General features: G+C 60.8%; 2 protein-coding genes across 2 annotated transcripts; one reads left to right on the forward strand and one right to left on the reverse strand.

Annotated features, from left to right (window-relative positions):
- Window positions 1-2,145: 2,145 nt before the first annotated feature.
- On the forward strand, window positions 2,146-9,207 carry LOC148813619 (E3 ubiquitin-protein ligase TRIM11-like). Its single transcript, XM_088908070.1, has 6 exons — window positions 2,146-2,745; window positions 3,009-3,104; window positions 3,225-3,464; window positions 3,598-3,620; window positions 3,714-3,829; window positions 8,639-9,207. The coding sequence occupies exons 1-6, from the start codon at window positions 2,146-2,148 to the stop codon at window positions 9,205-9,207; spliced, it is 1,644 nt and encodes a 547-aa protein (XP_088764196.1).
- Window positions 9,208-13,766: 4,559 nt separating this feature from the next.
- LOC148813620 (1-acyl-sn-glycerol-3-phosphate acyltransferase alpha-like) lies at window positions 13,767-22,338 on the reverse strand. The gene is made up of 7 exons (XM_088908014.1): window positions 21,491-22,338; window positions 19,657-19,842; window positions 18,531-18,664; window positions 17,209-17,384; window positions 16,998-17,093; window positions 16,820-16,892; window positions 13,767-15,796 (listed from the first exon to the last, which is right to left on the reverse strand). Exons 1-7 carry the CDS (start codon window positions 21,805-21,807, stop codon window positions 15,630-15,632), a joined length of 1,149 nt encoding a protein of 382 aa, XP_088764140.1. The 5' UTR covers window positions 21,808-22,338; the 3' UTR covers window positions 13,767-15,629.
- Between the last annotated feature and the right edge of the window lie 959 nt (window positions 22,339-23,297).

Raw genomic sequence — 23,297 nt, forward strand, 5'->3', positions numbered from 1 at the left:
GGAGGAGGCGGGGCTGGCCCAGAGCCTGGCCAGTGAGGGGCCGTGCCCGCTGTGCTCCACTGACCCCTCCAGGACCAGGACTGGAGACACACACTGACCCCTCCAGGACCAGGACTGGACACACACTGACTGACCCCTCCAGGACCAGGAGGACACACACACTGACCCCTCCAGGACCAGGGCTGGACACACACTGACTGACCCCTCCAGGACCAGGACTGGAGACACACACTGACCCCTCCAGGACCAGGACTGGACACACACTGACTGACCCCTCCAGGACCAGGACTGGAGACACACACTGACCCCTCCAGGACCAGGACTGGACACACACTGACTGACCCCTCCAGGACCAGGACTGGAGACACACACTGACCCCTCCAGGACCAGGACTGGACACACACTGACTGACCCCTCCAGGACCAGGGCTGGACACACACACTGACCCCTCCAGGACCAGGACTGGACACACTGACTGACTGACCCCTCCAGGACCAGGAGGACACACACACTGACCCCTCCAGGACCAGGACTGGACACACTGTCTGACCCCTCCAGGACCAGGACTGGACAGCCCTGAGCTCAAGACACTGGACACCCTACATTAAGAGAAACGAGATCTATCTCTCCGATGAGCTCTGACAGTCAGCGAAGCTGGTGGGATTGGAGCGCCGGCTCAGCCCGAGGGGTCCGGAGATGAAACTGGGCAGACCGGACTCCGCAGAACCGCCAGGAGGAGGAGGAGGAGGAGGAGGAGGAGGAGGAAGTTCATTCACGCTCTCTGAGAGAGGGGGCAGAGTCACAGGAAGTCAGCTCACAAGCTCGTGTCACTGCAGAGAGAGAGTGACAGAGAGCGCTCAGGCAGGACGCAGAGAGGTGAGTTTACACCGAGCTGTCGATGTGTTCTCCTTCTGGCATCTGAATTCATTCATACAGCTCCTCTCCCTCACTGTGTCTCCCGTCCTGCTGTGTGTGTTTATGACTGAGGGGCTCCCTGTGATCTCCTCTCTCTCACTGTGTCTCCTGTCCTGCTGTGTGTGTTTATGACTGAGGGACTCCCTGTGATCTCCTCTCTCTCACTGTGTCTCCCGTCCTGCTGTGTGTGTTTATGACTGAGGGGCTCCCTGTGATCTCCTCTCTCTCACTGTGTCTCCTGTCCTGCTGTGTGTGTTTATGACTGAGGGACTCCCTGTGATCTCCTCTCTCTCACTGTGTCTCCCGTCCTGCTGTGTGTGTTTATGACTGAGGGGCTCCCTGTGCTCTCCTCTCTCTCACTGTGTCTCCTGTCCTGCTGTGTGTGTTTATGACTGAGGGGCTCTCTGTTGTTCTTTCCAGCTGAGTCCTGTCTGTATTAACCCCTCTCTCTCAGTGCAGTGTTCATGTACTGGAGTGTCCAGTCAGTGTGTCTGTATGAACCCCCCTCTCTCTCAGTGCAGTGTTCATGTACTGGAGTGTCCAGTCAGTGTGTGTATGAACCCCTCTCTCTCTCTCAGTGCAGTGTTCATGTACTGGAGTGTCCAGTCAGTGTGTCTGTATGAACCCCTCTCTCTCTCAGTGCAGTGTTCATGTACTGGAGTGTCCAGTCAGTGTGTGTGTATGAACCCCTCTCTCTCTCAGTGCAGTGTTCATGTACTGGAGTGTCCAGTCAGTGTGTGTGTATGAACCCCTCTCTCTCTCTCAGTGCAGTGTTCATGTACTGGAGTGTCCAGTCAGTGTGTGTGTATGAACCCCTCTCTCTCTCAGTGCAGTGTTCATGTACTGGAGTGTCCAGTCAGGGTGTGTGTATGAACCCCTCTCTCTCTCAGTGCAGTGTTCATGTACTGGAGTGTCCAGTCAGTGTGTGTGTATGAACCCCTCTCTCTCTCAGTGCAGTGTTCATGTACTGGAGTGTCCAGTCAGTGTGTGTGTATGAACCCCTCTCTCTCTCAGTGCAGTGTTCATGTACTGGAGTGTCCAGTCAGTGTGTCTGTATGAACCCCTCTCTCTCTCAGTGCAGTGTTCATGTACTGGAGTGTCCAGTCAGTGTGTGTGTATGAACCCCTCTCTCTCTCTCAGTGCAGTGTTCATGTACTGGAGTGTCCAGTCAGTGTGTCTGTATGAACCCCTCTCTCTCTCAGTGCCGTGTTCAGGTGTACAGAAGCAGGGATGACATCACCGGAGGAGGCGGGGCTGGCCCAGAGCCTGGCCAGTGAGGTGACGTGCCCGCTGTGCTCCGCCCTCTTCTCCGACCCGGTCCGGCTGGACTGCGAGCACAACTACTGCCGCCAGTGCATCCTGGACTACTGGAAAGAGGGAGGAGGAGGGGGAGGAGGAGGAGGGGGAGGGGGAGAGGGCGAGGGGGGCTACACCTGCCTGCTGTGCCGTGAGATCTTCCCCCAGTTCACCCTGAAGAGCAACAAGCTGCTGGCCAAGATCGTGGAGCGGGTCCGGGGGCTGGGCCTGCAGTACCGCCGGCCGGCACCAGGGGGCGACGCCGCCCGGCCGCCGCCTCCTGCGCCCGCCTCGCTCCCGGGGCCCGCGGAGGGGCAGGGGGCAGGGGAGCAGGGTGAAGGGCAGCAGGGCAGGGGCGGGGGGAGGGAGGGGGCGGGGGCAGGAGGAGGGGCGGGCGGGTGCCCCACCCACAGCGAGCCCCTGAAAGTGTACTGCCTGGAGGAGAGCGTGGCCATCTGCGTGGTGTGCGCCGTCTCCAAGGAGCACAAGACTCACAGCCTGGCGCCCCTGGAGGAGGTCCTCACGCAGTGCGAGGTGAGAGAGATGAGTCCAGACCCCAGAGGCACTCCTCACACTGAGAGAAGAGTCCAGACCCTCACACAGACCCCAGAGACACTCCTCACACAGAGAGAGGAGTCCAGACCCTCACACAGACCCCAGAGACACTCCTCACACAGAGAGAGGAGTCCAGACCCTCACACAGACCCCAGAGACACTCCTCACACAGAGAGAGGAGTCCAGACCCTCACACAGACCCCAGAGACACTCCTCACACAGAGAGACTGTGTCTCTTGCAGGATAATTTCCTGGAGGCTCTGCGAGACTTTGAGAAGCAGAAGGAACGAGTGGAGATTTTTCAGCTCGAGACGGAGAAGGAAATCCAGGAGCTGAAGGTGAGAGGTGGGGAGCGCCGCTGTCGCGCTGCGCGTGTGCGTGTGTGCGCGTGCGTGCGTGCCGATCTCCCACAATGCCGCAGCGCTGACCCCCTCCCGCCCCCCCCCCATCCTGCGCAGGAGTCGGCCGCCGCCCTGAGGGCGGGCATCGTGAGCCAGGTGGACCCGCTCCTGCAGTTCCTGGAGGGGGAGAAGGGGGCGCTGTGCTCCCGGCTGGACTCCGACCTGGACCGCCTGCTGGGGCTCCGGGAGGCGGCGGCCGGCCGCGCCGCCCAGGAAGTGGCCGGCCTGCTGCAGGAAGTGACGTCGCTCCGGGGCCGGCTGCGGCAGGAGGCGCGCCACGCCCCGGCCCTCATCGAGGCAAGTCTCTCCCCCTTCCTGTGACGAGTTAACGAGGTAACGAGGCTGTCACTGCCCCGATGGGAGGGTGAGGAATCCAGATTGTAGGCCCAATTAATGAGTTGCCCTGCTCCCTGCGCGGCTGTCTCAGCAGGATCTGCAGGAGATGACGCAGAGGTGAGGAAGACCCCCCTCCCCCTCGCCCGCGGCCCTGGCTCGGGACTACATGTCCCAGAGCGCACCTCTCCTGATGATGTCGGTGTGTCGCAGGCTGAGGGCGCCGCTGGCCGTGCCCGACGCCGCCGGCGGGCAGCTGGACCTGGGCCTGTACGGGGGCCCCCTGCAGTGGGCCGTGTGGAGGAGAATGCGGCGGGTGCTGGACCCAGGTGAGCCGCGGGGGGGCAGGGTGGGGGGGCAGGGCCGAGGGGCTGTCCTCAGGTGCCCTGCTGCAGTAGCAGCCTGTCTGCGGTTCCCACTCTGAGTCAGCGCGGCAGGAAACTGCAGAGTCAGGCGAGAGGAGAGGAGAGGAGAGGCTGCAGCAGGTGTTTCTCTCATAAACAGGATACACACACACACACACTGCACAGTCACCGAGTTCATAAACAACACACACACACACACACACTGCACAGTCACCGAGTTCATAAACAACACACACACACACTGCACAGTCACCGAGTTCATAAACAACACACACACACACACACTGCACAGTCACCGAGTTCATAAACAGTCCCAGTCTTCAGTCCCAGTCCAGTAGACCAGTCTGTTACAGTAGGAGCTCCAGTCCCAGTCCAGTAGAACAGTCTGTTACAGTAGGAGCTCCAGTCCCAGTCCAGTAGAACAGTCTGTTACAATAGGAGCTCCAGTCCCAGTCCAGTAGAACAGTCTGTTACAGTAGGAGCTCCAGTCCCAGTCCAGTAGAACAGTCTGTTACAGTAGGAGCTCCAGTCCCAGTCCAGTAGAACAGTCTGTTACAATAGGAGCTCCAGTCCCAGTGCAGTAGAACAGTCTGTTACAATAGGAGCTCCAGTCCCAGTGCAGTAGAACAGTCCTGTTACAATAGGAGCTCCAGTCCCAGTCCAGTAGACCAGTCTGTTACAATAGGAGCTCCAGTCCCAGTCCAGTAGAGCAGTCTGTTACAGTAGGAGCTCCAGTCCCAGTCCAGTAGAACAGTCCTGTTACAATAGGAGCTCCAGTCCCAGTCCAGTAGAGCAGTCTGTTACAGTAGGAGCTCCAGTCCCAGTGCAGTAGACCAGTCTGTTACAGTAGGAGCTCCAGTCCCAGTCCAGTAGACCAGTCTGTTACAATAGGAGCTCCAGTCCCAGTCCAGTAGAGCAGTCTGTTACAATAGGAGCTCCAGTCCCAGTCCAGTAGAGCAGTCTGTTACAATAGGAGCTCCAGTCCCAGTCCAGTAGAACAGTCTGTTACAGTAGGAGCTCCAGTCCCAGTCCAGTAGAGCAGTCTGTTACAATAGGAGCTCCAGTCCCAGTCCAGTAGAGCAGTCTGTTACAATAGGAGCTCCAGTCCCAGTGCAGTAGAACAGTCTGTTACAGTAGGAGCTCCAGTCCCAGTCCAGTAGACCAGTCTGTTACAATAGGAGCTCCAGTCCCAGTCCAGTAGAGCAGTCTGTTACAGTAGGAGCTCCAGTCCCAGTAGTCCCAGTAGAGCAGTCTGTTACAATAGGAGCTCCAGTCCCAGTGCAGTAGAGCAGTCTGTTACAGTAGGAGCTCCAGTCCCAGTGCAGTAGAGCAGTCTGTTACAGTAGGAGCTCCAGTCCCAGTAGTCCCAGTAGAGCAGTCTGTTACAGTAGGAGCTCCAGTCCCAGTGCAGTAGAGCAGTCTGTTACAATAGGAGCTCCAGTCCCAGTGCAGTAGACCAGTCTGTTACAATAGGAGCTCCAGTCCCAGTAGTCCCAGTAGACCAGTCTGTTACAATAGGAGCTCCAGTCCCAGTGCAGTAGAGCAGTCTGTTACAGTAGGAGCTCCAGTCCCAGTGCAGTAGACCAGTCTGTTACAGTAGGAGCTCCAGTCCCAGTGCAGTAGAGCAGTCTGTTACAGTAGGAGCTCCAGTCCCAGTGCAGTAGACCAGTCTGTTACAGTAGGAGCTCCAGTCCCAGTGCAGTAGAGCAGTCTGTTACAGTAGGAGCTCCAGTCCCAGTGCAGTAGAACAGTCCTGTTACAGTAGGAGCTCCAGTCCCAGTACAGTAGAGCAGTCTGTTACAGTAAGGTCATAGTAAGAGTGAAACTCCTCTCGGTGTGTGTGTGTGTCTGTGGTTTTGCGCGGTGTGTGTTACAGTTGAACGAGGCCCCGCTGTCTCTCAGAATAGAGCCTGGGTCTCTCTCCCGCCTCTGTCTTTTTCCGAGTGGGCGGGCGAGCGATCGCTTCACGAGTTAACAGCACTCACACACCAGCACACACACACACACACCTGCACGCAGTCACCACAGGAGCAGAGCTGTACGAGCACGACCCTCGGCCTCCTCTCGTTACTCGGCACTCTCCGTGCACGGCTTCACACAGAGAGTGGTGGGGGTGGGGAACAGGCTGCCCAGCCCTGCTGTTGAAGCCGATACCCTGGCTTCTCTCCAGACACAGCTGGGTGAGCTCCTCCAGTCAGGACAGGAGGCTCTACTGTACACAGAGGGGGGTGGGGGTGGGGAACAAGCTGCCCAGCCCTGCTGTTGAAGCCGATACCCTGGCTTCTCTCCAGACACAGCTGGGTGAGCTCCTCCAGTCAGGACAGGAGGCTCTACTGTACACAGAGGGGGGTGGGGGTGGGGAACAAGCTGCCCAGCCCTGTGGTTGAAGCCGATACCCTGGCTTCTCTCCAGACACAGCTGGGTGAGCTCCTCCAGTCAGGACAGGAGGCTCTACTGTACACAGAGGGGGGTGGGGGTGGGGAACAAGCTGCCCAGCCGTGCTGTTGAAGCCGATACCCTGGCTTCTCTCCAGACACAGCTGGGTGAGCTCCTCCAGTCAGGACAGGAGGCTCTACTGTACACAGAGGGGGGTGGGGGTGGGGAACAAGCTGCCCAGCCCTGTGGTTGAAGCCGATACCCTGGCTTCTCTCCAGACACAGCTGGGTGAGCTCCTCCAGTCAGGACAGGAGGCTCTACTGTACACAGAGGGGGGTGGGGGTGGGGAACAAGCTGCCCAGCCCTGTGGTTGAAGCCGATACCCTGGCTTCTCTCCAGACACAGCTGGGTGAGCTCCTCCAGTCAGGACAGGAGGCTCTACTGTACACAGAGGGGGTGGGGGTGGGGAACAAGCTGCCCAGCCCTGTGGTTGAAGCCGATACCCTGGCTTCTCTCCAGACACAGCTGGGTGAGCTCCTCCAGTCAGGACAGGGGGCTCTTCTGTACACAGAGGGGGGTGGGGGTGGGGAACAAGCTGCCCAGCCCTGTGGTTGAAGCCGATACCCTGGCTTCTCTCCAGACACAGCTGGGTGAGCTCCTCCAGTCAGGACAGGAGGCTCTACTGTACACAGAGGGGGGTGGGGGTGGGGAACAAGCTGCCCAGCCCTGCTGTTGAAGCCGATACCCTGGCTTCTCTCCAGACACAGCTGGGTGAGCTCCTCCAGTCAGGACAGGAGGCTCTACTGTACACAGAGAGTGGTGGGGGTGGGGAACAAGCTGCCCAGCCCTGTGGTTGAAGCCGATACCCTGGCTTCTCTCCAGACACAGCTGGGTGAGCTCCTCCAGTCAGGACAGGAGGCTCTACTGTACACAGAGGGGGGTGGGGGTGGGGAACAAGCTGCCCAGCCCTGTGGTTGAAGCCGATACCCTGGGGCTTCTCTCCAGACACAGCTGGATGAGCTCCTCCAGTCAGGACAGGAGGCTCTACTGTACACAGAGGGGGGCGGGGGTGTGGAACAAGCTGCCCAGCCCTGTGGTTGAAGACGATACCCTGGCTTCTCTCCAGACACAGCTGGGTGAGCTCCTCCAGTCAGGACAGGGGGCTCTTCTGTACACAGAGGGGGGTGGGGGTGGGGAACAAGCTGCCCAGCCCTGTGGTTGAAGCCGATACCCTGGCTTCTCTCCAGACACAGCTGGGTGAGCTCCTCCAGTCAGGACAGGAGGCTCTACTGTACACAGAGGGGGGTGGGGGTGGGGAACAAGCTGCCCAGCCCTGCTGTTGAAGCCGATACCCTGGCTTCTCTCCAGACACAGCTGGGTGAGCTCCTCCAGTCAGGACAGGAGGCTCTACTGTACACAGAGAGTGGTGGGGGTGGGGAACAAGCTGCCCAGCCCTGTGGTTGAAGCCGATACCCTGGCTTCTCTCCAGACACAGCTGGGTGAGCTCCTCCAGTCAGGACAGGAGGCTCTACTGTACACAGAGGGGGGTGGGGGTGGGGAACAAGCTGCCCAGCCCTGTGGTTGAAGCCGATACCCTGGCTTCTCTCCAGACACAGCTGGGTGAGCTCCTCCAGTCAGGACAGGAGGCTCTACTGTACACAGAGGGGGGTGGGGGTGGGGAACAAGCTGCCCAGCCCTGTGGTTGAAGCCGATACCCTGGCTTCTCTCCAGACACAGCTGGGTGAGCTCCTCCAGTCAGGACAGGAGGCTCTTCTGTACACAGAGGGGGGTGGGGGTGGGGAACAAGCTGCCCAGCCCTGTTGTTGAAGCCGATACCCTGGCTTCTCTCCAGACACAGCTGGGTGAGCTCCTCCAGTCAGGACAGGAGGCTCTTCTGTACACAGAGGGGGGTGGGGGTGGGGAACAAGCTGCCCAGCCCTGTGGTTGAAGCCGATACCCTGGCTTCTCTCCAGACACAGCTGGGTGAGCTCCTCCAGTCAGGACAGGAGGCTCTACTGTACACAGAGGGGGGTGGGGGTGGGGAACAAGCTGCCCAGCCCTGTGGTTGAAGCCGATACCCTGGCTTCTCTCCAGACACAGCTGGGTGAGCTCCTCCAGTCAGGACAGGAGGCTCTTCTGTACACAGAGGGGGGTGGGGGTGGGGAACAAGCTGCCCAGCCCTGTTGTTGAAGCCGATACCCTGGCTTCTCTCCAGACACAGCTGGGTGAGCTCCTCCAGTCAGGACAGGAGGCTCTTCTGTACACAGAGAGGGGTGGGGGTGGGGAACAGGCTGCCCAGCCCTGTTGCTGAGTTATTATTATTATTATTATTATTATTTTGTTGCGGTGGTGGTGTGCTGCTGACCTGCGACCTCTCTCCCCCCCCCCCCCCCACAGCGCCGTGCCCTCTGACCCTCGACCCCGCCACGGCCAACCCCTTCCTGTCGCTGTCGGCCGACCTGACGGCGGCCCGGTACAGCCACGCGCCCCGCGAGCCGCCGGCGCCGCCCGGGGGGGGCCCCTCCAGCCCCCCGGCCAGCCCCCCGGCCAGCCCCCCGCCGCCGGCCGAGCGCTTCGAGGTCACGCCCTGCGCGCTGGCCCGCCAGGCCTTCTCGCGCGGCCGGCACTACTGGGAGGTGGACGTGGGCGACCGGCCGGACTGGGACGTGGGCGTGGCCGAGGCGGGCGCCGAGCGCGCGGGCTGGGTGGTCCTGGCGCTCGACGGCGGCTTCTGGACGGTGGGGGGCCGGGCCTGCCGCCGCGTGGGGGTCTTCCTGGACTGCGAGGGGGGCCAGCTCTCCTTCTACGACGCCGACCGCATGGAGCCCCTGCTCACCTACGCCGGGGCGCCCTTCGGGGAGCCCCTGTACCCCTTCTTCTACCCCAGCGCCGACCCCCACGCCGAGCCGCTGCGGCTGCTGAACCCCGGGAGTGAGCCCCCCCCTCCTGCTGAACCCCGAGAGTGAGCCCCCCCTCCTGCTGAACCCCGAGACTGAGCCTCCCCTCCTGCTGAACCCCGAGAGTGACCCCCCCCCTCCTGCTGAACCCCCGGGAGTGAGCCCCCCCCCCCCCTCCTGCTGAACCCCGAGACTGAGCCCCCTCCTGCTGAACCCCGAGAGTGAACCCCCCCTCCTGCTGAACCCCGAGACTGAGCCCCCTCCTGCTGAACCCCGAGAGTGAACCCCCCCTCCTGCTGAACCCCCGAGACTGAGCCCCCTCCTGCTGAACCCTGAGAGTGAACCCCCCCTCCTGCTGAACCCCCGGGAGTGAGCCCCCCCCTCCTGCTGAACCCCGAGACTGAGCCTCCCCTCCTGCTGAACCCCGAGACTGAGCCTCCCCTCCTGCTGAACCCCGAGAGTGAACCCCCCCTCCTGCTGAACCCCCGGGAGTGAGCCCCCCCCCCCTCCTGCTGAACCCCGAGACTGAGCCTCCCCTCCTGCTGAACCCCGAGAGTGAACCCCCCCTCCTGCTGAACCCCCGGGAGTGAGCCCCCCCCCCCTCCTGCTGAACCCCGAGACTGAGCCCCCTCCTGCTGAACCCTGAGAGTGACCCCCCCCCTCCTGCTGAACCCCCGGGAGTGAGCCCCCCCCCCCCTCCTGCTGAACCCCGAGAGTGAGCCCCCTCCTGCTGAACCCCGAGAGTGAACCCCCCCTCCTGCTGAACCCCCGGGAGTGACCCCCCCCCTCCTGCTGAACCCCCGGGAGTGAGCCCCCCCCCCCCTCCTGCTGAACCCCGAGACTGAGCCTCCCCTCCTGCTGAACCCCGAGAGTGAACCCCCCCTCCTGCTGAACCCCCGGGAGTGAGCCCCCCCCCCCCTCCTGCTGAACCCCGAGACTGAGCCTCCCCTCCTGCTGAACCCCGAGAGTGAACCCCCCCTCCTGCTGAACCCCCGGGAGTGAGCCCCCCCCCCCCTCCTGCTGAACCCCGAGACTGAGCCTCCCCTCCTGCTGAACCCCGAGAGTGAACCCCCCCTCCTGCTGAACCCCGAGAGTGAACCCCCCCTCCTGCTGAACCCCCGGGAGTGAGCCCCCCCCCCCCCTCCTGCTGAACCCCGAGACTGAGCCTCCCCTCCTGCTGAACCCCGAGAGTGAACCCCCCCCCTCCTGCTGAACCCCCGGGAGTGACCCCCCCCCCCCCCTCCTGCTGAACCCCGAGAGTGAACCCCCCCTCCTGCTGAACCCCCGAGAGTGAACCCCCCCTCCTGCTGAACCCCGAGAGTGAGCCCCCTCCTGCTGAACCCTGAGAGTGACCCCCCCCCTCCTGCTGAACCCCGAGAGTGAGCCCCCCCCCTCCTGCTGAACCCCGAGAGTGAGCCCCCTCCTGCTGAACCCCGAGACTGAGCCTCCCCTCCTGCTGAACCCCGAGAGTGAACCCCCCCTCCTGCTGAACCCCCGAGAGTGACCCCCCCCCTCCTGCTGAACCCCGAGAGTGAACCCCCCCTCCTGCTGAACCCCCGGGAGTGAGCCCCCCCCCCCCCTCCTGCTGAACCCCGAGAGTGAGCCCCTGTACCTGCTGAACCCCCGGGAGTGAGCCCCCCCCCCCCCTCCTGCTGAACCCCGAGACTGAGCCTCCCCTCCTGCTGAACCCCGAGAGTGAACCCCCCCTCCTGCTGAACCCCCGGGAGTGAGCCCCCCCCTCCTGCTGAACCCTGAGAGTGAACCCCCCCTCCTGCTGAACCCCCGGGAGTGAGCCCCCCCCTCCTGCTGAACCCCGAGACTGAGCCTCCCCTCCTGCTGAACCCCGAGACTGAGCCTCCCCTCCTGCTGAACCCCGAGAGTGAACCCCCCCTCCTGCTGAACCCCCGGGAGTGAGCCCCCCCCCCCTCCTGCTGAACCCCGAGACTGAGCCTCCCCTCCTGCTGAACCCCGAGAGTGAACCCCCCCTCCTGCTGAACCCCCGGGAGTGAGCCCCCCCCCCCCTCCTGCTGAACCCCGAGACTGAGCCCCCTCCTGCTGAACCCTGAGAGTGACCCCCCCCCTCCTGCTGAACCCCCGGGAGTGAGCCCCCCCCCCCCTCCTGCTGAACCCCGAGAGTGAGCCCCCTCCTGCTGAACCCCGAGAGTGAACCCCCCCTCCTGCTGAACCCCCGGGAGTGACCCCCCCCCTCCTGCTGAACCCCCGGGAGTGAGCCCCCCCCCCCCTCCTGCTGAACCCCGAGACTGAGCCTCCCCTCCTGCTGAACCCCGAGAGTGAACCCCCCCTCCTGCTGAACCCCCGGGAGTGAGCCCCCCCCCCCCTCCTGCTGAACCCCGAGACTGAGCCTCCCCTCCTGCTGAACCCCGAGAGTGAACCCCCCCTCCTGCTGAACCCCCGGGAGTGAGCCCCCCCCCCCCTCCTGCTGAACCCCGAGACTGAGCCTCCCCTCCTGCTGAACCCCGAGAGTGAACCCCCCCTCCTGCTGAACCCCGAGAGTGAACCCCCCCTCCTGCTGAACCCCCGGGAGTGAGCCCCCCCCCCCCCTCCTGCTGAACCCCGAGACTGAGCCTCCCCTCCTGCTGAACCCCGAGAGTGAACCCCCCCCCTCCTGCTGAACCCCCGGGAGTGACCCCCCCCCCCCCTCCTGCTGAACCCCGAGAGTGAACCCCCCCTCCTGCTGAACCCCCGAGAGTGAACCCCCCCTCCTGCTGAACCCCGAGAGTGAGCCCCCTCCTGCTGAACCCTGAGAGTGACCCCCCCCCTCCTGCTGAACCCCGAGAGTGAGCCCCCCCCCTCCTGCTGAACCCCGAGAGTGAGCCCCCTCCTGCTGAACCCCGAGACTGAGCCTCCCCTCCTGCTGAACCCCGAGAGTGAACCCCCCCTCCTGCTGAACCCCCGAGAGTGACCCCCCCCCTCCTGCTGAACCCCGAGAGTGAACCCCCCCTCCTGCTGAACCCCCGGGAGTGAGCCCCCCCCCCCCTCCTGCTGAACCCCGAGAGTGAGCCCCTGTACCTGCTGAACCCCCGGGAGTGAGCCCCCCCCCCCCCTCCTGCTGAACCCCGAGACTGAGCCTCCCCTCCTGCTGAACCCCGAGAGTGAACCCCCCCTCCTGCTGAACCCCCGGGAGTGAGCCCCCCCCTCCTGCTGAACCCCGAGAGTGAGCCCCTGTACCTGCTGAACCCCGAGAGTGAGCCCCTGTACCTGCTGAACCCCGGGAGTGAGCCCCCCCCTCCTGCTGAACCCCGAGAGTGAGCCCCTGTACCTGCTGAACCCCCGAGAGTGACCCCCCCTCCTGCTGAACCCCGGGAGTGAGCCCCCCCCCTCCTGCTGAACCCCGAGACTGAGCCTCCCCTCCTGCTGAACCCCGAGAGTGAACCCCCCCTCCTGCTGAACCCCCGGGAGTGAGCCCCCCCCCCCCCTCCTGCTGAACCCCGAGAGTGAACCCCCCCTCCTGCTGAACCCCGAGAGTGACCCCCCCCCTCCTGCTGAACCCCGGGAGTGAGCCCCCCCCCTCCTGCTGAACCCCCGGGAGTGAGCCCCCCCCCCCCTCCTGCTGAACCCCGAGAGTGAACCCCCCCTCCTGCTGAACCCCCGAGAGTGACCCCCCCCTCCTGCTGAACCCCGAGAGTGAGCCCCTGTACCTGCTGAACCCCCGGGAGTGAGCCCCCCCCCCCCCTCCTGCTGAACCCCGAGACTGAGCCTCCCCTCCTGCTGAACCCCGGGAGTGAGCCCCCCCCTCCTGCTGAACCCCGAGAGTGAACCCCCCCTCCTGCTGAACCCCGAGAGTGAGCCCCTCTCCTGCTGAACCCCGAGAGTGAGCCCCTGTACCTGCTGAACCCCCGAGAGTGACCCCCCCCCTCCTGCTGAACCCCGGGAGTGAGCCCCCCCCCTCCTGCTGAACCCCGAGAGTGAGCCCTTCTCCTGCTGAACTCTGAGAGTGAGCCCCCCCCTCCTGCTGAACCCCGAGAGTGAGCCCCTCTCCTGCTGAACCCCGAGAGTGAGCCCCTGTACCTGCTGAACCCCCGGGAGTGAGCCCCCCCCCCCCCTCCTGCTGAACCCCCGGGAGTGAGCCCCCCCCCCTGCTGAACCCCGAGAGTGAGCCCCCCCCTCCTGCTGAACCCCGAGAGTGAGCCCCTCTCCTGCTGAACCCCGAGAGTGAACCCCCCCCCTCCTGCTGAACCCCGAGAGTGAGCCCCCTCCTGCTGAACCCCGAGATTCTCCGCTCCGCTCGGCCTTGCAGTGACCTCTGTGTGGAATAAAAGAGTTCTCCCCTAAGGACTGTGTCAGAGTGGACTGTCCTGAGACAGGCTGTCTGTGTGTGAGAAAGAGAGACAGGGTGTGTGTGTGTGTGAGAGAGAGAGAGAGACAGGGTGTGTGTGTGTGTGAGAGAGAGAGATAGGGTGTGTGTGTGAGAGAGAGAGACGGGGTGTGTGTGAGAGAGGAGAGAGAGAGACAGGGTGTGTGTGTGTGAGAGAGAGACGGGGTGTGTGTGAGAGAGGAGAGAGAGAGACAGGGTGTGAGAGAGGAGAGAGAGAGACAGGGTGTGAGAGAGACAGTGTGTGTGAGAGAGAGAGACGGGGTGTGAGAGAGAGAGACAGAGCCCAGGCAGGTACAATCACAACACAAGTTTTATTTCAAGGGATAGCACATCTCCCACAGACACCATTGTGAGCAGAGAGGAAGAGAGCACACACACACACACTCTGACTACAGGGCCAAGAGAAGGTTCGCTCGCTTTACTCAAAACACACAAACCATGACCAAAGTTTGGCAATGAAAGATTTCTGTCCCTCTTCTCTGTAAATTCAGCTCAGATACTTTCAGTGATTTGTATTCCTTACGTGAAGGGTGGTGGGGGTGTGGAACAAGCTGCCCAGCTGTGTTGCTGACGACGATACAACAGATTCCTTCTAGAAACATCTAGATGAGATCCTCAGAGCAGCCAGTTACCAGCAGTCACACTAACTGGGTGGGTCCTCTACTGCCCTCTAGTGGTTTGTATTGAGAAATCACGTGTTTACACAGAGGGGGGCGGGGGTGGGGAACAGGCTGCCCAGCCCTGCTGTTGAGGCCGATACCCTGGCTTCTCTCCAGACACAGCTGGGTGAGCTCCTCCAGTCAGGACAGGAGGCTCTTCTGTACACAGAGGGGGGTGGGGGTGGGGAACAAGCTGCCCAGCGCTGTGGTTGAAGCCGAAAGATCGACTATGACCTCGCAGTCCGGGTCAGATTCTGCACCAGCAGCCCCGGCGCCCAGCTGCAGAGGGGGCAGGAGAGAGGCTGCTGCGCCAGGGGGGGCAGCGGGGCGCCTGGAGGGGGGGGGGGGGGGCCATCAACCCAGGACCTCAGGCAGCGGAGGGCATCCCCGTGACCTTTGCCCCCCCCCACCCCCGGTGTCTGAGACCGCATGCCCGCTTGCTGGAGCCCCCCTGTGGACCAACTCGTGGGAGAGACCAGCAGCCAGGACTGGAAGTGGGAGTCTCTGGATGAGAGAGGGTCAGTCAGGCAGGGGGGCAGTCAGTGTGTCAGAGGGTCAGACAGGCAGGGGGTCAGTCAGTGTGTCAGAGGGTCAGTGTGTCAGAGGGTCAGTCACTGTGTCAGAGGGTCAGTCAGGCAGGGGGTCAGTCAGGCAGGGGGTCAGTCAGTGTGCCAGAGGGTCAGTCAGGCAGGGGGTCAGTCAGTGTGTCAGAGGGTCAGTGTGTCTGAGGGCTGGTCAGTGTGTCAGAGGGTCAGTCACTGTGTCAGAGTGTCAGTGTGCCAGAGGGTCAGTCAGGCAGGGGGTCAGTCAGTGTGCCAGAGGGTCAGTCAGGCAGGGGGTCAGTCAGTGTGTCAGAGGGTCAGTGTGTCTGAGGGCTGGTCAGTGTGTCAGAGGTTCAGTCACTGTGTCAGAGTGTCAGTGTGCCAGAGGGTCAGTCAGGCAGGGGGTCAGTCAGTGTGTCAGAGGGTCAGTCAGGCAGGGGGCCAGTCAGGCAGGGGGTCAGTCAGTGTGCCAGAGGGCCAGTCAGGCAGGGGGTCAGTCAGTCAGGGGGTCAGTCAGTGTGCCAGAGGGTCAGACAGGCAGGGGGTCAGTCAGGCAGGGGGTCAGTCACTGTGTCAGAGGGTCAGTGTGTCTGAGGGCTGGTCAGTGTGTCAGAGGGTCAGTCACTGTGTCAGAGTGTCAGTGTGCCAGAGGGTCAGTCAGGCAGGGGGTCAGTCAGTGTGTCAGAGGGTCAGTCAGTGTGTCAGAGGGTCAGTGTGTCAGAGTGTCAGTGTGCCAGAGGGTCAGTCAGGCAGGGGGTCAGTCAGGCAGGGGGTCAGTCAGTGTGCCAGAGGGTCAGTCAGGCAGGGGGTCAGTCAGTGTGTCAGAGTGTCAGTCGGTCAGTGTGTCAGAGCGTCACCCAATCAGAGTGTTGGCAGTGGGTTCGTCGGTCAGGGTGTCAGTCTGTGCACCAGACACCCAGCTGACCCGTGTGTGCTGTTTGCTTGTTCAGTCTTTCAGTGTGTAGCGTGTTGTGTGTCGGTGGGTGTGTGTTGTGTGTCCTGGGAAATCCGGGTGAAGACAGACAACATGATTTCACGAGTGTCTTCAGTCAGCTGGGGCACCGAGTCCGCAGACAGACCACATGTCTGGATAGGAGGGAGGATAACAACATGGCACCTTCCTGAGAGAGAGAGAGAGGGGTTAATACACACACACACTGACTGGACACTCCAGTACACTAACACTGCACTGAGAGAGAGAGGGGTTCATACAGACACACTGACTGGACACTCCAGTACATTAACACTGCACTGAGAGAGAGAGGGGTTCATACAGACACACTGACTGGACACTCCAGTACATGAACACTGCACTGAGAGAGAGAGGGGTTCATACAGACACACTGACTGGACACTCCAGTACATGAACACTGCACTGAGAGAGAGAGAGGGGTTCATACACACACACTGACTGGACACTCCAGTACACTAACACTGCACTGAGAGAGAGGGGTTCATACAGACACACTGACTGGACACTCCAGTACATGAACACTGCACTGAGAGAGAGAGGGGTTCATACAGACACACTGACTGGACACTCCAGTACATGAACACTGTACTGAGAGAGAGAGGGGTTCATACAGACACACTGACTGGACACTCCAGTACATGAACACTGCACTGAGAGAGAGAGGGGTTCATACAGACACACTGACTGGACACTCCAGTACATGAACACTGCACTGAGAGAGAGAGGGGTTCATACACACACACTGACTGGACACTCCAGTACATGAACACTGCACTGAGAGAGAGGGGTTCATACAGACACACTGACTGGACACTCCAGTACATGAACACTGCACTGAGAGAGAGAGGGGTTCATACAGACACACTGACTGGACACTCCAGTACATGAACACTGCACTGAGAGAGAGGGGTTCATACACACACACTGACTGGACACTCCAGTACATGAACACTGCACTGAGAGAGAGAGGGGTTCATACACACACACTGACTGGACACTCCAGTACATGAACACTGCACTGAGAGAGAGAGAGGGGTTCATACACACACACTGACTGGACACTCCAGTACATGAACACTGCCCTGAGAGAGAGAGGGGTTCATACACACACACTGACTGGACACTCCAGTACACGAACACTGCACTGGGAGAGAGATCTTGAATACCATACCTTTGTTAAACTTTTTCTGCTTTTTATCATAGAAGTCTTTATAGGACGACATCACTACAGGAACAATAGGCACCTGAAAGACAGAGTCAGTCTCTGTACTGAGGAGCGATTCTTCGAACAGCCGGCCGACCAATCCTCACCCTCGTCCAGAAAAAACTACATTTCCCAGCATGCTCACCTGCGCCTGTACGGCCAGATGAAACGCCCCCCTCTTGAAGGGGAGCATGGAGCCGTCGTGATTTCGGGTTCCTTCTGGGAATATCCACACCCTCACCTGCAGAGAGAGAGAGAGGGGTGGGGGGGGAGAGATGGAGGGCGTGAACCATCGATCCTGACGGGAGGCTTTTCCTCCTCCTCCCCTCTCCCAGACCTGCCGGCCTGTCACTCACGTCTTCCTTCAGCAGGCCCTTCGCTGTATCGCTGAGGACCTCGATGGCGTCGTCGGTTTTTCGGCGATTGATGAAGACGACTCCGGCCAGCCAGCAGGCCAGTCCAGCCGAACCGGCGTATAGGAGCTCTCGTTTTGCCACAGGAACGCAACGAGGAGGTAATACTTCCATTAACCCTAGAAAATACAAGCACATAGATCACAGAGAGATGAGTCCAGACCCTCACACAGACCCTAGAGGCACTCCTCTCACAGAGAGAGGAGTCCAGACCCTCACACAGACCCCAGAGACACTCCTCACACAGAGAGAGGAGTCCAGACCCTCACACAGACCCCAGAGACACTCCTCACACAGAGAGAGGAGTCCAGACCCTCACACAGACCCCAGAGACACTCCTCACACAGAGAGAGGAGCACAGACCCTCACACAGACCCCAGAGACACTCCTCACACAGAGAGAGGAGCACAGACCCTCACACAGACCCCAGAGACACTCCTCACACAGAGAGAGGAGTCCAGACCCTCACACAGACCCCAGAGACACTCCTCACACAGAGAGAGGAGTCCAGACCCTCACACAGACCCCAGAGACACTCCTCACACAGAGAGAGGAGTCCAGACCCTCACACAGACCCCAGAGACACTCCTCACACAGAGAGAGGAGCACAGACCCTCACACAGACCCCAGAGACACTCCTCACACAGAGAGAGGAGTCCAGACCCTCACACAGACCCCAGAGGCACTCCTCACACAGAGAGAGGAGTCCAGACCCTCACACAGACCCCAGAGACACTCCTCACACAGAGAGAGGAGTCCAGACCCTCACACAGACCCCAGAGGCACTCCTCACACAGAGAGAGGAGCACAGACCCTCACACAGACCCCAGAGACACTCCTCACACAGAGAGAGGAGTCCAGACCCTCACACAGACCCCAGAGACACTCCTCACACAGAGAGAGGAGCACAGACCCTCACACAGACCCCAGAGACACTCCTCACACAGAGAGAGGAGTCCAGACCCTCACACAGACCCCAGAGACACTCCTCACACAGGGAGATGAGTCCAGACCCTCACACAGACCCCAGAAACGCTCCTCACACAGAGAGAGGAGTCCAGACCCTCACACAGACCCCAGAGACGCTCCTCACACAGAGAGAGGAGTCCAGACCCTCACACAGACCCCAGAGGCACTCCTCACACAGAGAGAAGAGTCCAGACCCTCACACAGACCCCAGAGGCACTCCTCACACAGAGAGAGGAGTCCAGACCCTCACACAGACCCCAGAGACACTCCTCACACACAGAGAGAGGAGTACAGACCCAGCAGGTCCAGGGAGCTCTGGTGGTTGGAGACGACGACGTAGGAGCCAGTCTGGGGGAAGTTCTCCCAGCCCGTCACCTCCACACGGATCCGGTACAAGTACTTGAGATGCAGGAGCATGAACTGCAGGACCCTGGGAGAGGGAGAGGGAGAGGGGAGAGGGGTGTCTCGTCTTCTGCCGGTGCGGAGTCAGGAATCGCGCGATACGGATCCCTTGAGCAGCCTGTAGCGTGTGTCGCGAGCTGAGCGTGTATCATCTACAGACGTTATACCGTTGGAAACCAACCGAACCGTCCTGGCAGCGGAAGGCCAGTGTGCGCCGAACCCAGCAGTGACGTCCTGTACCCAGAAGGCAGTGCGCCTGACCGCAGTGTGGAATTCTGGGATATGGGATGAAGACCACACAGGCAGGGGGTGAGGAAGACCACACAGGCAGGGGATGAGGAAGACCTGACAGGCAGGGGGTGAGGGGGTGAGGAAGACCAAACAGGTAGGGGGGTGTGAGGAAGATCACACAGATAGTGGTGGGAGTGAGGAAGACCACACAGGCAGGGGATGAGGAAGACCACACAGGCAGGGGTGGGGGTGAGGAAGACCACACAGGCGGGGGATGAGGAAGACCACACAGGCAGGGGTGGAGGTGAGGAAGACCACACAGGCAGGGGATGAGGAAGACCACACAGGCGGGGGTGGGGGTGAGGAAGACCACACAGGCAGGGGATGAGGAAGACCACACAGGCAGGGGTGGGGGTGAGGAAGACCACACAGGCGGGGGATGAGGAAGACCACACAGGCGGGGGTGGGGGTGAGGAAGACCACACAGGCAGGGGTGGGGGTGAGGAAGACCACACAGGCGGGGGATGAGGAAGACCACACAGGCAGGGGTGTGGGTGAGGAAGACCACACAGGCAGGGGATGAGGAAGACCTGACAGGCGGGGGTGTGGGTGAGGAAGACCACACAGGCAGGGGATGAGGAAGACCTGAGAGGCGGGGGTGTGGGTGAGGAAGACCACACAGGCAGGGGATGAGGAAGACCTGACAGGCGGGGGTGGGGGTGAGGAAGACCACACAGGCGGGGGGGGGCGGGGGTGAGGAAGACGGCCCGGGCCCACGGCGTCACTCACTTCATGTTGTCCACGTGGCGCCCCCTGGCGGCGCAGATGGGCACTGCGAGCACGGCCAGCGCCAGGATCCAGCCGTAGAAGAAGCCCAGTTTGCAGTAGTACCTGAAGGAGGGGCTCCACTCATACAACAGGGGCAGCAGCACCAGCACAGCCACCAGCAGGAGCTGGGCCGAGCACAGCTCCATCCTGGGAGAGACAGAGGGGTTAGCACACACACTGCACTGAGCACAGCTCCATCCTGGGAGAGACAGAGGGGTTAGCACACACACTGCACTGAGCACAACTCCATCCTGGGAGAGACAGAGGGGTTAGCACACACACTGCACTGAGCACAGCTCCATCCTGGGAGAGACAGAGGGGTTAGCACACACACTGCACTGAGCACAGCTCCATCCTGGGAGAGACAGAGGGGTTAGCACACACACTGCACTGAGCACAGCTCCATCCTGGGAGAGAGACAGAGGGGTTAGCACACACACTGCACTGAGCACAGCTCCATCCTGGGAGAGACAGAGGGGTTAGCACACACACTGCACTGAGCACAGCTCCATCCTGGGAGAGACAGAGGGGTTAGCACACACACTGCACTGAGCACAGCTCCATCCTGGGAGAGAGACAGAGGGGTTAGCACACACACTGCACTGAGCACAGCTCCATCCTGGGAGAGAGACAGAGGGGTTAGCACACACACTGCACTGAGCACAGCTCCATCCTGAGAGAGACAGAGGGGTTAGCACACACACTGCACTGAGCACAACTCCATCCTGGGAGAGAGACAGAGGGGTTAGCACACACACTGCACTGAGCACAGCTCCATCCTGGGAGAGATAGAGGGGTTAGCACACACACTGCACTGAGTACAGCTCCATCCTGGGAGAGAGACAGAGGGGTTAGCACACACACTGCACTGAGCACAGCTCCATCCTGGGAGAGACAGAGGGGTTAGCACACACACTGCACTGAGCACAGCTCCATCCTGAGAGAGACAGAGGGGTTAGCACACACACTGCACTGAGCACAACTCCATCCTGGGAGAGAGACAGAGGGGTTAGCACACACACTGCACTGAGCACAGCTCCATCCTGGGAGAGACAGAGGGGTCAGCACACACACTGCACTGAGCACAGCTCCATCCTGGGAGAGACAGAGGGGTTAGCACACACACTGCACTGAGCACAGCTCCATCCTGGGAGAGACAGAGGGGTTAGCACACACACTGCACTGAGCACAGCTCCATCCTGGGAGAGACAGAGGGGTTAGCACACACACTGCACTGAGCACAGCTCCATCCTGGGAGAGAGACAGAGGGGTTAGCACACACACTGCACTGAGCACAACTCCATCCTGGGAGAGAGACAGAGGGGTTAGCACACACACTGCACTGAGCACAGCTCCATCCTGGGAGAGAGACAGAGGGGTTAGCACACACACTGCAATGAGCACAGCTCCATCCTGGGAGAGAGACAGAGGGGTTATAATCAGACTCCACTGACACTGACAGAGCAGTCTGAGGCTCTCCAGGCTGGACTGGACTGGGAGCTGGACTAGTTCTTCACTGGGATTATAATCAGACTCCACTGACACTGACAGGGCGGTCTGAGACTCTCCAGGCTGGACTGGACTGGGAGCTGGATGGGTTATTATAATCATATCCAGACTAATCCGAGCCCACTGACCACAGCAGTGAGCGATCTCCCGCGAAGCCACGGGCGTTTCTGTCCTGCAGTCCTGTACAGATGCCCCCCTCTGCCGGCGGTCCCCCTCCCGAGCCGCACAGAAAGACGGCCCCAGGGGCTACTGGAGCGTCACGACCGCTGCCCCGCGCTGCGCTTACCTCCCCGGCGGCCGCGGAAAGGCCGAGACTCGGCAGGAAGGAAAAACCGAAACACCCAACAGGAGACGATGTGTTCGCGGAAACAGCAGCAGCTCCGGGGGAATAAAACCCGCGCTCCGGGGTCCGAGGGGTCCGGTCCGGTCCGGTCCGGTGTTCGTGTTTAAATGTGGCTGCGCCGGCCGTCCAGCCGGAGCCCCGTCGATAGATCCACGCACACGCACACGGACACCCGGAAAACGGGTGGGAACGGCGAGCTGTGTCTGTTCTTGTCTGGTCTTGTCTTGTCTGTGTCTTGTCTTCCCTGGACGCAGAAACATCGACCACGGAGATCAGCAGCGGCGGCGGCGGCGGCGGCGGATCGAGTCCGTTCCGTGTCGCCGGCGGGAGGAGGAGTGACCCGTTCGCGGCGGGGCTGCGCCGGGCGGTACCGGTACCGCTCGGTACCGCTCGCTCCCGTGTCGCCGGTCGCCGGGGTCAGTCCGGCAGCATGGCCGCGGCAGTGACACCCGGGATTAGATGACACTCATGCCCCCCAGAAATGACACGAGCACGCAGGGAGACGGGGGGCAGATCGCGCGACAGGAGAGGCGCGGGGCGGCGATGAAAGAGGCCATCTCTCTCTCTCTCTCTCTCTCTCCTTCTCTCTCTCTCTCCTTCTCTCTCTCTCTCTCTCCTTCTCTCTCTCTCCTTCTCTCTCTCTCTCTCTCCTTCTCTCCCTCCCTCTCTCTCTCTCCCCCTCTCTCTCTCTCTCTCCCTCCCTCTCTCTCTCTCTCCTTCTCTCTCTCTCCCTCCCTCTCTCTCTCTCCCTCCCTCCTTCTCTCTCTCTCTCCCCTCTCTCTCTCTCTCCCCCTCCCTCTCTCCCCCTCTCTCTCTCTCGCGTCACCGAGACACCGGGTCCTTGGTTACTGTTGCTATGCAGCTGCGGAGGCTGCGAGGCGCCGGGGGAGGGACCGGACCGGACCGGACCGGACCCAACGGAATTGGCGGAGAGAGAGAGAGGGGGAGAGAGAGAGAGGGGAGAGAGAGAGAGAGAATATTAAATTATAATAACCCCGATACAATTAATAATCATCGTCATCATCGTCATCATCATCATCATTATTATTATTATTATTATTATTATTATTATTATTATTATTACCGGGCTATCGGGTCGTACTGAGCAGCTTGTTCAGAAACAGCCCGGTGGTCAGACACACTGTTAATCCTAGAAAACCGCCGTTTTTCATAGATACAGTACACACACTCTCACACACACACTTACACACTCACACTCTCACAAACACACTTACACACTCACACACACTCACACATACACACTCACTCGCACACACACACTCACTCTCACACAGTCTCACACAAACACACTTACACTCTCACACACTCTCATTCTCTCACACACACACACACTCACTCTCACACAGTCTCACACACACACTCTCTCACACACACACACTCACTCTCACACACACTCACTCTCACACAGTCTCACACACACACTCTCTCACACACACACACTCACTCTCACACACACTCTCACACACACACACACTCTCTCACACACACACACGTATAGGCGTCGTCTCCAGCCCAGCGTGCCTGTGAGTTTATTCCTCGCTCATCCAGTGGGAATCCACTGTACATCCCGGACGCTTCAAATTCCCCCCACAAAGAGGGGACTCGCGCAGGAAGAGCGCCACAGAAGAACAGTTCGATTTCTTCATCTCTGTTGCCAAGCGCGCACGGTGTTAAGGGGAACACGGAGAGAGCGGAAACGTGTACGTGTAGACTGTTTGAATGCACGTCT

This window comes from Atractosteus spatula (assembly GCF_055471065.1).
Source record: "Atractosteus spatula isolate fAtrSpa1 chromosome 10 unlocalized genomic scaffold, fAtrSpa1.hap1 SUPER_10_unloc_1, whole genome shotgun sequence".
NCBI classification, from domain to species: domain Eukaryota; kingdom Metazoa; phylum Chordata; class Actinopteri; order Semionotiformes; family Lepisosteidae; genus Atractosteus; species Atractosteus spatula.

Coding starts and splice junctions, on each gene's coding strand:
- LOC148813619 (XM_088908070.1), top strand. CDS start 2,146: ATGACATCACCGGAGGAGGCGGGGCTGGCCCAGAGCCTGGCCAGTGAG. Junction 3,465..3,597: donor ACGCCCCGGCCCTCATCGAG/GCAAGTCTCTCC, acceptor CTGTCTCAGCAG/GATCTGCAGGAGATGACGCA. Junction 3,621..3,713: donor CTGCAGGAGATGACGCAGAG/GTGAGGAAGACC, acceptor GGTGTGTCGCAG/GCTGAGGGCGCCGCTGGCCG.
- LOC148813620 (XM_088908014.1), bottom strand. CDS start 21,807: ATGTTTCTGCGTCCAGGGAAGACAAGACACAGACAAGACAAGACCAGA. Junction 17,094..17,208: donor AGGGCCTGCTGAAGGAAGAC/GTGAGTGACAGG, acceptor CTCTCTCTGCAG/GTGAGGGTGTGGATATTCCC. Junction 15,797..16,819: donor GCAGAAAAAGTTTAACAAAG/GTATGGTATTCA, acceptor TCTCTCTCTCAG/GAAGGTGCCATGTTGTTATC.